Below are 13,283 nucleotides of genomic sequence, written 5' to 3'. Positions count from 1 at the left end.
AACACAACACACTTGTAAAATATGAAACCGGTTGCCACTGCAAACCTCTTTATGACTTCATACAGCTGTAGATAGAAGTAAGGTTTTACCCACCTGGGATCTTTCTGAATGCTATCAATTGAAGGTGACCTAGCCAAGGTTCCCTCAGGTGGGATGGCTGGTCCAGATTTGCTGTATGGTGATTCAACAGAAGGACAATACTGCAGCTGTCGGTAGGGGTCTGCGTAATTGGAGGCCGGGCCGGCTGCATAGCTGGCCCTCTGGAAGGTCGCTGTTGCGTTCTGTGAGCCGTGTTGACTGCCTGTGCGCTGTAAGGGTACGGAGTCGACACCAGGGGAAGATGGGGCTACGACAGGAAAGTAGGGACAAAGTAAAAAATTGAGGACCTGTTCACAGAAATGGTTAACCAGGTCTAGGCAGAGGAAAAAAATACACACATATAAACAGGGGTTTGAAAAGAACGAGAAAAAAAGAACATTGTCATTCCTGAAATCATCATGAAACACAGTTCAAATGAAAAGCTTTAAATGAAGCGTCACATTTATTTGCCAGAAGAGTAACTGCTTTATAGCATGTTCAAGAATACTAGCCACAGGTAAGTACGTACACAAACAAAACCCCTAGGCATCACAGTGCTACTTTATCAGTTGCCAAACTTGGAACACTTTAAAAAAAGGCAAAACTGCTACCTAGGAACTGTAGCCCCATGCAGATCACCTGCCATTTCTTCTTGATGCTAAGATTACACAGGAATAATGAAGACAATGCATATAAATTGCATTAACAGCGTTTTTCCATATCAAACCTTCAAATGTCCCAACACCGTATTCAGATTATCTGCCTGCATTAGAAGTGAAATGTAACCCATTGGTGGCTATTAATAACCACAATGAAATCAAGGAGCTGCTTATTTTTCAAATTAGTGAAATAACACTCGGTCTTTTATTTTCCAAGTGAAGATGTTTGAGGCAAGATCAAAATTTATTCAAAATAAGGGCCAAATCCTAGGCATTTCTTTTCTGTCTATAGTGGCCAGATTTTTGTCACTACAGTACGATCGTGTCTTATGCGCCATTAACTAGTGCAATTTCAACCTTGCATGGTTGAAAGCTGGCAAGCTGAAACTGCAGATTTAATGAACGTAGAGAGGAGACAATAGAAGCTATTTTTGCACTCGGTGCAAGCTCTCCTCCTTGCTTACTGGGCAAGTCCCTCTCAGAGTGCAGACTCCGGGATGATCTCCCAAGATCTTGCGGGAACTTGGGTGGTCCCACAAGATCTCATAAGAGCACTTCAAATCCTGCACACTGAAAGGGACCTGCTTGGTGTTTTTGCATATATGTGCCATGCCTGGACTGTAAACTCCATGCAAAATGCAATTGTACTTTATAGAGTAACAACATTTGTGATTAAGAAAGGCCATCGTTGACAGAAAAAAGCCCAATTATATTGGTTCTGGGTGGGTTTGATATGGTGGTCTTAAAATAACAGGCTAGCATACATTCTGTACTGTTTAAAACTTCTTAAACTTTTTTAAAAACTGCAATTAACCAAGACTGAAATTCTGTGCATTCTGACTTTAAAAAAAAAAACAACCCCATTCAATGCATGAGGCTTATTTCAAAGGAAATATTCGCAGGATTGTAGTTCTTGCCACTCACCCTGCCATTGACCTACCACTGCACAACAAGCTCTCCGGGAGGCCAAACCACAAGTACAACAAAGGGGAGAGAAGGGAAAGAATGACGTCTGATCAAATATCTTAGAGGTTTCCCAGTAATTTCCTCCCTTCTGTTCATATTAACCTTACAAACAGACTGAACCTTTGGCGAAGGAGCCAGGATTAGGAACCCAAGTCCCTGACAAATGCAAACTGTAATGAAATGAGGCCGTTGGTTTGGAAGGATGAAGGAAGGCTGATTAAACCTTTCCCTGCCAAACACCTTTCCCTTAAACTCACCTCCTTCAGCAACTTTTCTTCCAACAGAGAAGTGTTGCTGGCAGTAGAGAGGAAAAACAGTTGGGGAGCAAGCGTACAAGGGAGATGCAGCAAGCAAGGAAAATTAAGGTTTTTTACTTCTGCCCTCCTCACCAATTATTTTTAAATATTCAGCAGCGATTCAGGTCCACTGAACTAGTTTTGCCCTTAATGAATAGTCATCCCAAATTGGGAAATCAAGGTAACATCAATGGGCTTTTTTCTTCTTTCCAAGTTACAGAGAAAATCATACGACCTTCAAACCGGCACAACTTCCATTTTATTAGGACAAACATTTCATAATTACAAGGTAAGTAAAATGGGTAAGCAAAAGTATATGTATTGCCTTGTTACTGTCAGCATCAACAGAACATTGGGGATGACATTTCTCATTGTTCAACTTTATACAGTAACTGTGTTTGCCATTTCTCTTGAAAATATGCATTTAGGAGATGCATATCAATCCAATCAAATGACAACTGCTATTTCATTAAAGAGCTGGAATGGACTGAGAGAGCACTAAAATAGTTTACAAGTACACTTCATGTCAATGTTTCCTGAATATTCCATGTGACTTTTAGAAATACCATATACCAATTAGGATTCAAGCACATTTTAAACATCTTCACCTTGAAATTAAGAACAGCATTTCAATCTATTCTAGTTTGGATTTGATATTCCTTTTCTTCATGCAATTTTCATTTGGGTGTATATGGAACAGCAAGCTGAACTACAGAATGTAGTTGTTAATTATGACAATGGTTATGATGGTGCAGTACCAAAAATTTGTTGGTTAGTAGACATTCAAAAAGAATGCAATGATGTAAAGTAATATTAGCCCACATGGGTGATATCAGGTATTTAATCTTAAAAAACATCATACACACTAACAGCAGCCTTGTGTACCTCCCCTCCCCTTTCAACAGTTCTACGTTTTGATTCGTATTTCAATTATTTTCACATTTATTGTAAGCTGTAAGAACTTTTATGTTTCAGGCAATATACAAATGTCATTAAGAAATAAATAATGTAAATAATAACTGGCGATCCATGACTATCATTAGAGCACCCACCCACAGAGATTTCTGCACTAGGGTAGTCTACAGGTACACTGAAAACTATGTGTTTGCAAACACACACACACACACACACACACACACACACACACAGAGGAATGGTTTGACAAGTCTTTCGCCAACTGTGAATCACAGCTGAACATCAGCTGGGGAGAAGAGAAAAGCGGGGTGGGGGGGATGGAGAAAGGGATAGCACTACACACAGGAATGGTTTGACAAGTCCTTCACCAATTGTGAATCACAGCTGAGCATCAGCTGGGGAGAAGAAAAAAAGGAGGGGAAGGAGAAAGGGATTGCACTGGTCAAAACCCTAGTAACCAACAGTATTGGGGAGAGGCGACTGGGGTTGTGGGGTGTCTGCTATGAAGCTAAAAGAGCCTGGGGGAGAGGGGTTGGATAGGAGGGAAAGACTGATTACCCTTTCTTTGTGGAGGGGACAGTTGTGGCACGGCCCATCTCCCTGGACAGAGGATAAGGCAGACCCTGCCTCCTTCGTAGCTGGCCATGTAGAATGACAGGATACCCCACCTAAACTTTGAATGCAAATTAGCCAATTAGCCAATGAGGGCCCCTCTGAGAGGCAGGGTTTCAGCAGCAGACCAGAAGGAGCAAGACTTCATTCTGGTCTGCCTTTGGGATAGTTAAACTGGCTGTGCAGGGCACCCGCAAGGCAGTCAGTGGGAGATCAGCTCTGCCTGCCCACCCTATACACCCTTTGCTCTTGAGCTCAGGGGGCACTGTATCTTGAAAACCTTGCTGCAGGGATAATCAATCGCCAAGAAGGAATTTGCCTGCAAACAAACTGAGCTCGTTAATACCCTCTAGGACTCTTTCATCTGCAGAGGGAACCTAGCTCGTAAAAGCTTAAAATTTAAAATTAAGAGTCTCATGCTCCAAAGACTGAGCTATTGTGCCATTATGAATGGCCTCTGTGCCTACTTTGCCTACATTTAAGCATTAATTAAATTTGAAGACTATCCTTTGCCATTTTGACACAATTGTTCATTTGATAAAATTTCTAGCCCACCCTTCATAGTTACTGATCCCGGGGTGGGTTACAATAACCTAAACCTCAAAACAGCAACACTCATCAAATTCTTTTTTCAGAACAAATAGGAACAGATTTTAAGGATACCATAATTAAAACAGCAATTATTCAACAATCGCTAAAACTATATTTGACACCACAGAGAGGCCAGCTTCTTCCTATATGTGGCTGACTAAATCAACATTCAACAGATGTTTCAGAGAACAATTATGTTTTACGTTATCACTGAAAATGAACGAATGCCAGCCATACCTCAGAGGTACTGTATTTCATTCTACACCCATGTGTATGTACACCTGTCAACTTCAAACTTCTTGCAAAGTTAATTCTAATCCACAGAAGCTTATGTTACAAAAAAAACCGTTAAGTCTTTAAGGCGCTAAAAGATTCTTCATTGTTTCTTTGACTCACATTAGCAAACTACATTCAACAGCCTATGGGACAAAATTTGAACCATTACGCAAACTGTCAAGCAGCTTTTATAGGAGAAACAATAATATTTTGGCACCTGGATTCATTGGAAAATATAGTAAATGTAGAAATTAGTCAACAGGTTTAAAGCTCTAAGTACATCTATCATGGAGCGGGGAGATCTCCATTCATGCATTAATACACATTAGATTGTGTGTGCCACCACACAATCTAATGAGAGTAACAAACTTTATTTCTTAACATGTTAAAATTTGGCAAAGGGATATGAAATCTGCTCTGTAGCAGCAACCATAAGTATGAAGTGGGTGGAAACATTGTTGCGTGCTCCTCTCCTTATAGCAACCAGGCATTTAGCTAGACTACAGCTGTGTTCACACTCAGGTTTACTCACTGCTTTTCCAGTGTTAGACTTTTAATCTGTGTGTTGACACTGCATTATCCAAAATGTGCATGCATTCTGTAATTTGTTAGAAGATGCTATTGTTTGATGCGCTGTTTCACATGGCTGTGGAGTCCCTTAAGCCATTCTTAATGTGGAACTAGCCAAGGGGTGAACATCATTGCTTAGGGTAAAGACACCCACACCCTAAATACCCCCTGGTTTGTACACATAGAGAAAGGAATGAGGGCACATGGGAAAAGAATCAGCTTCACTGCTCTCTAAAGGCAGCAATGTGAACCCACCCTTAAAGAAAAGAAGCTGAATTTACTTTTATGATTATCTTTGTAGGCCAGCTAAGTGGATAAAAGATGCATGCCATCTTTTTAAGACACACGAGGATGCTCACAAAATCAAGTTTTAATTAAATGCGCTAATAAAACAAAAGCTGCAGAACAGACTATAACACCCACACAATTCCCACAAGTTGTGGAAATTATGGTAAACGGTGGCATTGAAATTTCAAAAACCTCAAAAAGAACAAATTATGCCAGTAATTAATTTGTACAATGAGTTTCTTCTGCATCATTCTAGCACATCTCATTCGAAAGAACCCTTAACAAAAACGTATGTCCATCATAAACAATGCATCAACACCTAAATCACCCCTCCTCCCATCCCCGCTGCCTCCGGTTTATTTAATTTGCATTGGAATATTCCATTTTATGTCTTTAAAAGAAACCTGACTTGAAATAACCAATGGCCAACTAAGGGCACAATACAATTCAAGCTGTTTTACTATTTCCAGTTCCTTCCCCTATCACCCTGTCTCTTCCTTTTGACAGATCATTTTGTCCTTCTCTTGAAAGAGCTACTCCCATGTTCCTCAACATCTCAGCTGTGGATTTTTCCAGTTTCAAAAACCTGCAAGAAGCAGAGACATGCTGCCTGTCATTTTATTCCCTCTAAGATTTCAATTACAATGCATTACCTTATATTTCCTTTTATTTCCTTTAAAGCTATTCTTTGTCATCTTATCCCACCAAAGAAGAGGAGCAAGGAAGATGGAGGACAAACCTAACTTGGCTTTTATCTTTCACAGAAACAGGAGACACGTCTGACAACCCGAGGCCTCGTTTTCATGGGATTACTGGGATATTACCTATTTATCTGATTGGTATATTCATCAAGTATTTCAAAATTTAATCAAACATCTTCTTTCAATTTCACAAAAAATTGTGTTTAAAAGATATCTGACTGAAACTAGGGTAGCAATCTGCATTCAATTACCGTATTTTTCGCTCCATAAGACACACCAGTCCATAAGATGCACCTAGTTTTTGGAGGAGAACAAGAAAAAAAATATTCTGAATTCTAGAAGCCAGAACAGCAAGAGGGATCGCTGCACAGCGATCCCTCTCGCTGTTCTGGCTTCTGGGATAGCTGCGCAGCCTGCATTTGCTCCATAAGACGCACACACATTTCCCCTTACTTTTTAGGAGGGAAAAAGTGAGTCTTATAGAGCAAAAAATACGGTAATCAGTTAACAGAGCTAGGCTGCAACCCTAAACATGCTTTTCTGGGAGTAAGTTCCACTGAACTCAGTTGGGCTCCCTTCCAAGTAGACACAAGAAGTGAAGCTGGCTCAAAAAGCAGATTCCCAGCTCAGCTGGATACCATCGGTTACCCAACCCTGGCTCAGCTAAATATACAGGGGTGCAACTCCATCATCCTGGCTCAGCCAGCTGAGTCAAGACTGGTGAGCTTACACTGGTGCAAACTATGATAAATGGGTGTTATGGGAGGAGCATGCTGTGGGAGGGGATTGAACTAGGCAGGGGTCACTTACACTGGATCCTAACTCTGTACAGCTTGTTCATATGTCCTGGCAAACTAAAGCCAATTAAAAGGGTGAGGCAAGTCAAAATCTATTTTAAAGGCTTGCTTTCCTCCCACCAGGCTTAAGTTGACTCAGTCAACAGTAGCCCCCCTGCTGAATGGAGTTTGGCTGAACTTAAACTGGCACAAATTATGCAGACTTTACCCATTCTCAGGGTTGCTCCCTGAGATTGCAATCCAAATGCCACTTCGCTGGGAGTAAGCCAATTGAATCCAATGGGATTTACTTCTGAGTAGACACTGTTAAAGACTGCAGTCTTACAAAACCTTTGGGTGGGAGTAACAGTGTTAGAAAAGGCACCCCCTGCTACTCTCCTCAATAAAATGGAACACGTCTTCTAAGACATGGCATGATCCAATGTGTGTAGCACTGAATGAGCTCCCCAAGGATTAATAATCTACAATTAATAATTTAATATTCCCTTAATCACGTGATGGCCCCAGCTAAAATATATACATCTTGGGCTCAATAATTTACTCCCGATGTACCAATTCAGAATGCGTTATTTATAGCCCACTTTTCAAAGTAAAATCTTTGACAAGTATTAAAACATACTTTGCAAAGGAGACCAACAACATTCCGTGTCCAGAAAGAGAAAGCATCTAGCTAATTATCAAAAGAGCAGGACTGATTATTGTCTGAACAAAACAAAAAAACCAACAACCAAAAAAACCCATATGCCCTTGGTCAGCAACTGGTTTTGTCAGAGGACCGCTTTATAACAGACCGAGGATCAGAGGGACAACTGTCCAATTTACACACACGCACTCAACACACCATACCTCCATAACCAGACTTCTGTCATATTGACACAGGTGATACTAATCCACACGCCTCTGCTTCTGGAGAGAAAAAATGGAACCACCTGCATGCAGATTTGGCAGCACTGAACATCAGTGTCCATCAATCTATTAAAGCCAGGTCTAAAGTTCAAAGTGATTGAAAGGCAGAGTAACACATGGGAAACAAGGAGACTAGGCATATAAAGACCCTCTTCTGTGGATGTTCTAAGGTGAGAGATATAGGACAACACAAGAGGCCACAATACTAAGAACTGGTGCCTGAGTTTGCTTTCCTTCCTCTTCCCTCTCCACACCCTTTCCTTTTGTAGTATGTCTTTTAGACTAAGACTGTGGGCAAACACTGTTTTGTTTGAATGGGTCTTGGGACTGTTCTTGGGACTCTCTTTTGGCTGAAGTGCAGGGTAAAAATGCTTGCTTTAACTAATTAAATAAATGCTATTGTGTAGTGGTTTTTAGCTCCAGACACTTAACTTTACACCCTAGCTCAAGCATAGTGATATATTGGTTGCTGCAAGAACCTGTATGAATGTGCACCTGAGAATGCTCATTTTAAAAAAAGAGGCCAACATGGAACAACTCATCCAGAGAACATGCTGACACTAAGCACTGATAATAATAAAAAAGTTGTTAGCCCAAACTTGCTCATGGCTAAGGATGAGCAAATATACTAATGTTTGCCCATTATACATCTGTGATCAGGAGTGATACTCCTTGAGCGAAAAACAATGCTATACTTTCTCAGCTTGATAGCTTCTTGTGGTACTTTCACCGATGCAGCTTTTTATTTGATGTTCTGCCGTGTTTCCAGGAAGCAGCCTCAAGTATTTCCCTTTCTCCGATGACGCTCTGGACCTTTAGGGCACTGATTTAGCTTTAACATAGAAAAGACGTTTGAAAGTGGCATTTTTCTGCATCTCCGTCTCTGACTTTTCTTAGTTTGGTTCAGACTTTTGCTTATGCATTGATACTGCTAAAATGAGTCTTGATAGATAAATGTTCCAAAATTTGATACCCTGATGGTGTGGTTGCAGTTGTTTCTCAGCTTGCAGGTGCAAAGATCCTGCTTTTTTGAGAATTCATACAGTTGAGAACTAACTTTATGTGTGCTTAAACAACAACAACAAATTATGTACTACAGAATTAAGTATCCACAAGGAATTTCAAGTATTTCATAGCAAACAAAAATGAATACTTGAAAATGTCAGATCAAGTAATAGGGAGAGATGCATAAACAGGTCCAATGACTGACGTTTTCTGTCCCTAAGTGATGCTTTCCTTTTAGAAGAGTTTGGATTTGATATCCTGCCTTTCACTCCCCTTCAGGAGTCTCAAAGCGGCTAACATTCTCCTATCCCTTCCTCCTCCACAACAAACACTCTGTGAGGTGAGTGGGGCTGAGAGACTTCAGAGAAGTGTGACTAGCCCAAGGTCACCCAGCAGCTGCATGTGGAGGAGCGGAGACCCGAACCCGGTTCCCCAGATTACTAGTCTATTGCTCTTAACCACTACACCACACTGGCTCTAACTGAATTTCGTTTGAAAATGTCTTCTTTTTGATTTCTTCAAAATTTGTTTCAGAAATGTCCACGTCCAGAATTTTCCAGCCAGGCACTGCCTCTTCAACAAAAATCCTGTGTGGCTTATATCATCCACAACATTTTGTTTTTTAAAGAAGGAACGCTGCTGCTGCTGCTAACAATTATTCTTAGTTTCTTCCGGTTCTAAAAGTTTGTAGAAATTGGATAGCCTTTCAACACAAAGCTCATTGGAACATGTAGAAATAGAAATTCCTAATACTTAAGTGTGTTTAAACACCATAATAAGGCAACTGATAAAATGGGTAAATCAGCTCTACTGTGGGTAGATTACACCCATATTCTCTGGGACTTGAGAAAAACTGACAGTATTCTAGAGGCTCTTGTGTTCCTGAGCACAGAAGGAAATCTCAGTTTATGTATGAAATCAATACTATAAAACTGGCAGAATGCTGGAAGTCGTATTTATTTGAAAGTATTTATGCCACCTGTTTTAGAGGATATCCCCACAAGGTGGTGTACAACGAGATGAGATACAGTTCGGTACATTTTCTGAAGCATTAAAAACCAATGTAGGGAAGCCTAGAGTCTCAGAAAACAATGACAAGACACTGCTAAGGAATGGCAGAGTGGCTTTTAAGACATGCTTAAAGGCCTGCAGTGTAGAGGCCATGTACAGGGAGTTCACAATTCCAGAACCATGACCGAAAAGAGGCCCTCTCTCTCATGCTTGCCTCCTCTCTTACTGGTGGGAAGGAGAGGAGGGCCTGCCAATGTATATCTTAACAACTAGGCATGGTCATTGGGTGAAAATGGTCCTTCAGATACCTAGCTTTTCTGTGTTCAAAAAGACCACACCAAATTTGTTGGCTAAGGGACTTTTTAAAACAAAAAGTCTGGAGTCTACCACCACTGTTTCCCTGATGACTGCACCTCTCAACAATGCTTGCACTCAACAAAACCATCAGCTAGGCCAACAACAAACTAGAAGTATGCATACGTACAACTCTAAGTAGGGCAGAAAAGGCAGGAAAATATACTTTAAATGCCTTCTGTCCAGCAAAGTCAATATATGAAACCCGGAAATAGAGCCACCACCTTCAAGGAGACAAAAACCTGGCTTCCCTTTGGGCACACTATTTCTCTGTGCAGACCAGGTGACTGCTATGAGAGGCACTGACAGAAAGAAGAGAACCGCAAGCTGCTCTCTTTCAAGGAATCTATTTGAAACAAGATTGTGAGTATAAAGTTTTGCCGAGCTCAACCACAAAATTAAGCAATTTCATTCATAATAATGCAACATTATTATTTGCTGCTTAGTGAAGACAATCTAAGCACAAAGGCACCATTAGAGAGGTACTGATAAAGAAAGAAAAAGAAAATGAAAACCAGTGGCAACTCCTAAATTCCTAATTGCAATACCACACCTTGCTTTTAATAGTGGTTTTTTTTAAAAAAATGGCTGCAGTAGGGTGGTGTGGCTGGTTCCCTCAATCCTGGGGTAATCTCGGTCACTGAATTCAAACAAGATAACCAACCTGGGGAACCAGGGAGTTACGAAAGACAAGGGAAGTCAGCAAAGAGCCAGGAAAACCAAATGCCCTGGGAGCCTCAGGAACCATGGAGAACAAAAAGAGACAGACAACTCCAGAAACAAATGATTAAACAGCCTCCTCAGCAGCCTTTTCCTGCTTCCTTTGATTAGGGCTTTTGCAAAGGAAGGGCCAATACAAACAGGCTGTGCATAACTGATGTCAGCAGAGCACAATCAAGGGCTAATTTTTGACACAGCATCATTCACAGCACAAGCTACATACAGGACACAGCTATCTTGACTAGAAGTGTGTACCACTATAGAACAGATCCTTCACTTCTCTCTCTCTCTCTCTCTCTCTCTCTCTCTCTCTCTCTCTCTCTCTCTCTCTCTCTCTCTTCCCGCTGCCTTTAGTGGACATAAGTGATCTGCGTTTATGGATATGCTTAAAGCATTTGCTCGGGCAGTTTAACAAAAACAAGTATATGTTGCGTTCGTTGGCTCATTGGCAGGAGTGAAGTCAGGACTGCTGCTTAATTTGGTATTAACAGTATCTACAGCGCAGAATTGAAAATGTGGATGGCAAATTTCTCATAAAGGGATTTGATTCGATAGGAGAGGAACATCTTGCATCTGTACCACAGGCTATAACCTCCCCTACTTCCAAAAATTACAGTAATAAATTGAAAAATGAATGCAACGTTGGCCAGGTTTAGGCAAACAGTTCCCTCCTTTATTGTATCCTTTTTAAAAAATGCTTCTGCATAAAGGACACCACCCAATGCAGATCTACAGATTATAAATTGACTTTAGGCCTGCAAACACAAGGCCATCCTTACTCCTCTCATTAACTACTTACTCACTTTGCAATCTAATTAGCACAACTCCTTTCCAAGTCTTGTTCTTTCCTGATACTCTGTTGGCAGTCATTAGTACCAGCACCTGAGTGCTTCTTTACTGACCCTCTTGTTTATATCAAATTAAGCAGCTAGCTCCTTCATATTTGGTTGACTCTGACATATCTGGGTGCACAGAGAATGCAAAATTAAATTAAAGAAAGCAGGCAATCTCCACAATTCAAAATATGACTATAAAAAGACATAAAGCAAAATCAAACCAGTCTTCTGGCAATGCAAATGGTCTTTTTTTGATTTCAGGAAATTCTAACTCCTTCTCTGTACAAGATCAACAATGCAAATAAAACATCCCATAAATATGAATAACGCTGCAGTAATGTCTACTCTTTGTTCTCGATGTGTCTGTCTGAAGGGTATTTTGGTTGTGAACATGCTGGGTGCGGGTTCCTTCATAAATTAATTGCCAGTACTGACTTGGTTGCTGTTCACAGGTTTCCAAATATAGAGCTATTTCACACAGCTGAAACAACCTCCCCACAACTAAAAATTGTACACCAACACATTTGATGTATGGTCATGCGCTCTTACCATTACAGATGAATCAATGGAGCTGATTGGTTGAAATGCAGCCACAGACATTGCTACTTTAACATGGAGTGACATACAGTGTTAATGAATGAATGAGAATGTGCATACACATACGAAGCGAGAATGGAACGTATGTTCCATGTCTAATTAATTCCCCCTTGGCCATCCCACCTGTATTAAGCTACCCAGTTGTAAATGGCCTATTCGTCATAGGAGAAAGTCTCCCCGTCCCTTTTTTAGTAATATACATCCTGAGCGAACAAAGGAAGTACAGCAGCCAGCGGTGATTTCTGAGCGCCGTCATATGATATTTTAGCTCAAAAATGAAGAAGTAAGTGTGCAAGAAAGAAACTATGAGAAAGGGTGGGGTGGGGAATAAAGACGTTATTTATTTATTTAGTAGCATGCACAAATTTCTGACCGCAGATTCAGTCACTGTGTTTCTAACAGAATACAAAAACGCAGAAATTTATGAATTAAAGCATCATACCTACCCAGACAGGAAGGGGAGGGAGGGTGGAAAGAGAATGTAGGTTGTTTTCACCTACCTGTGCTAGTGCGATATGTGCCTGTATGTGCTGGTTGAAGAGGGTCCCCTTGGCTCTGGCTGAGACTCCTCATAGGGGGCTTCTGATATACTCTGTCTTCATAAATAGGATCTATGTGGTGCTCTGGAGACTGTAGTGCCCTTAGCTCGGAGCCCAGGTGGCTATGCTGGCTGGTGTAAGAAGCCCGGGATCCAGCTGTAACATAAATTGATATGGGAACATTAGGGGGAACACCAAAACCACTTGTGAGGAAACAGCACTCCAAAAGGTACATCGAAAAACAGAAACGCAATAATTTATATATCCCGATTATATAAGCAAGCAAAAGAAAGCAGCTAACAAATTGGGGGGGGGGGAGACCTTAAACAAACCAAAACTATTGAAAAAATTACAAAGAAAGAATAAACATGACAAGGCAGCAGTGGCTCAAGTTAGTCACACTCTCTGTCTTCATCCAGCCATCTGTTGCTGCTGCACAATCTGATTTTCTCAAACGTGAGGGAGATTCTTCAGCAATGCCAGAAAACACACACACACACACACACGTTTCCAAATATATTTGCTTTATCTCGGAGAAGCCTGTCGGCAGATGGGGGAGTAAACAT

At 40.9% G+C, this 13,283-nt stretch overlaps 1 protein-coding gene across 6 annotated transcripts in view; it reads right to left on the bottom strand.

Moving 5' to 3' along the window:
* The window catches only part of LOC309374286 (catenin delta-2), a 213,462-nt gene extending 200,592 nt beyond the window's left edge, over positions 1–12,870 (bottom strand). For 3 of the 6 annotated variants that reach the window (XM_081919111.1, XM_081919114.1, XM_081919113.1), the window contains exons 1-2: positions 12,679–12,870; positions 94–412 (exon numbers count right to left, since the gene is read on the bottom strand). In XM_081919111.1, the coding sequence (XP_081775237.1) occupies positions 94–412; positions 12,679–12,751 (392 nt within the window). In that variant the 5' untranslated portion in view covers positions 12,752–12,870. The remainder of the gene's footprint in view (positions 1–93; positions 413–12,678) is intronic. The other 3 variants (XM_081919112.1, XM_081919116.1, XM_081919115.1) reach the window with 1 other exon arrangement.
* Positions 12,871–13,283: the final 413 nt, after the last annotated feature.

Source organism: Podarcis melisellensis (assembly GCF_964234715.1).
Source record: "Podarcis melisellensis genome assembly, chromosome: 7".
Classification (NCBI taxonomy): domain Eukaryota; kingdom Metazoa; phylum Chordata; class Lepidosauria; order Squamata; family Lacertidae; genus Podarcis; species Podarcis melisellensis.
The sequence above is the reverse complement of the archived record's forward strand: the minus strand, read 5'-3'. Positions and strand labels throughout refer to the sequence as shown.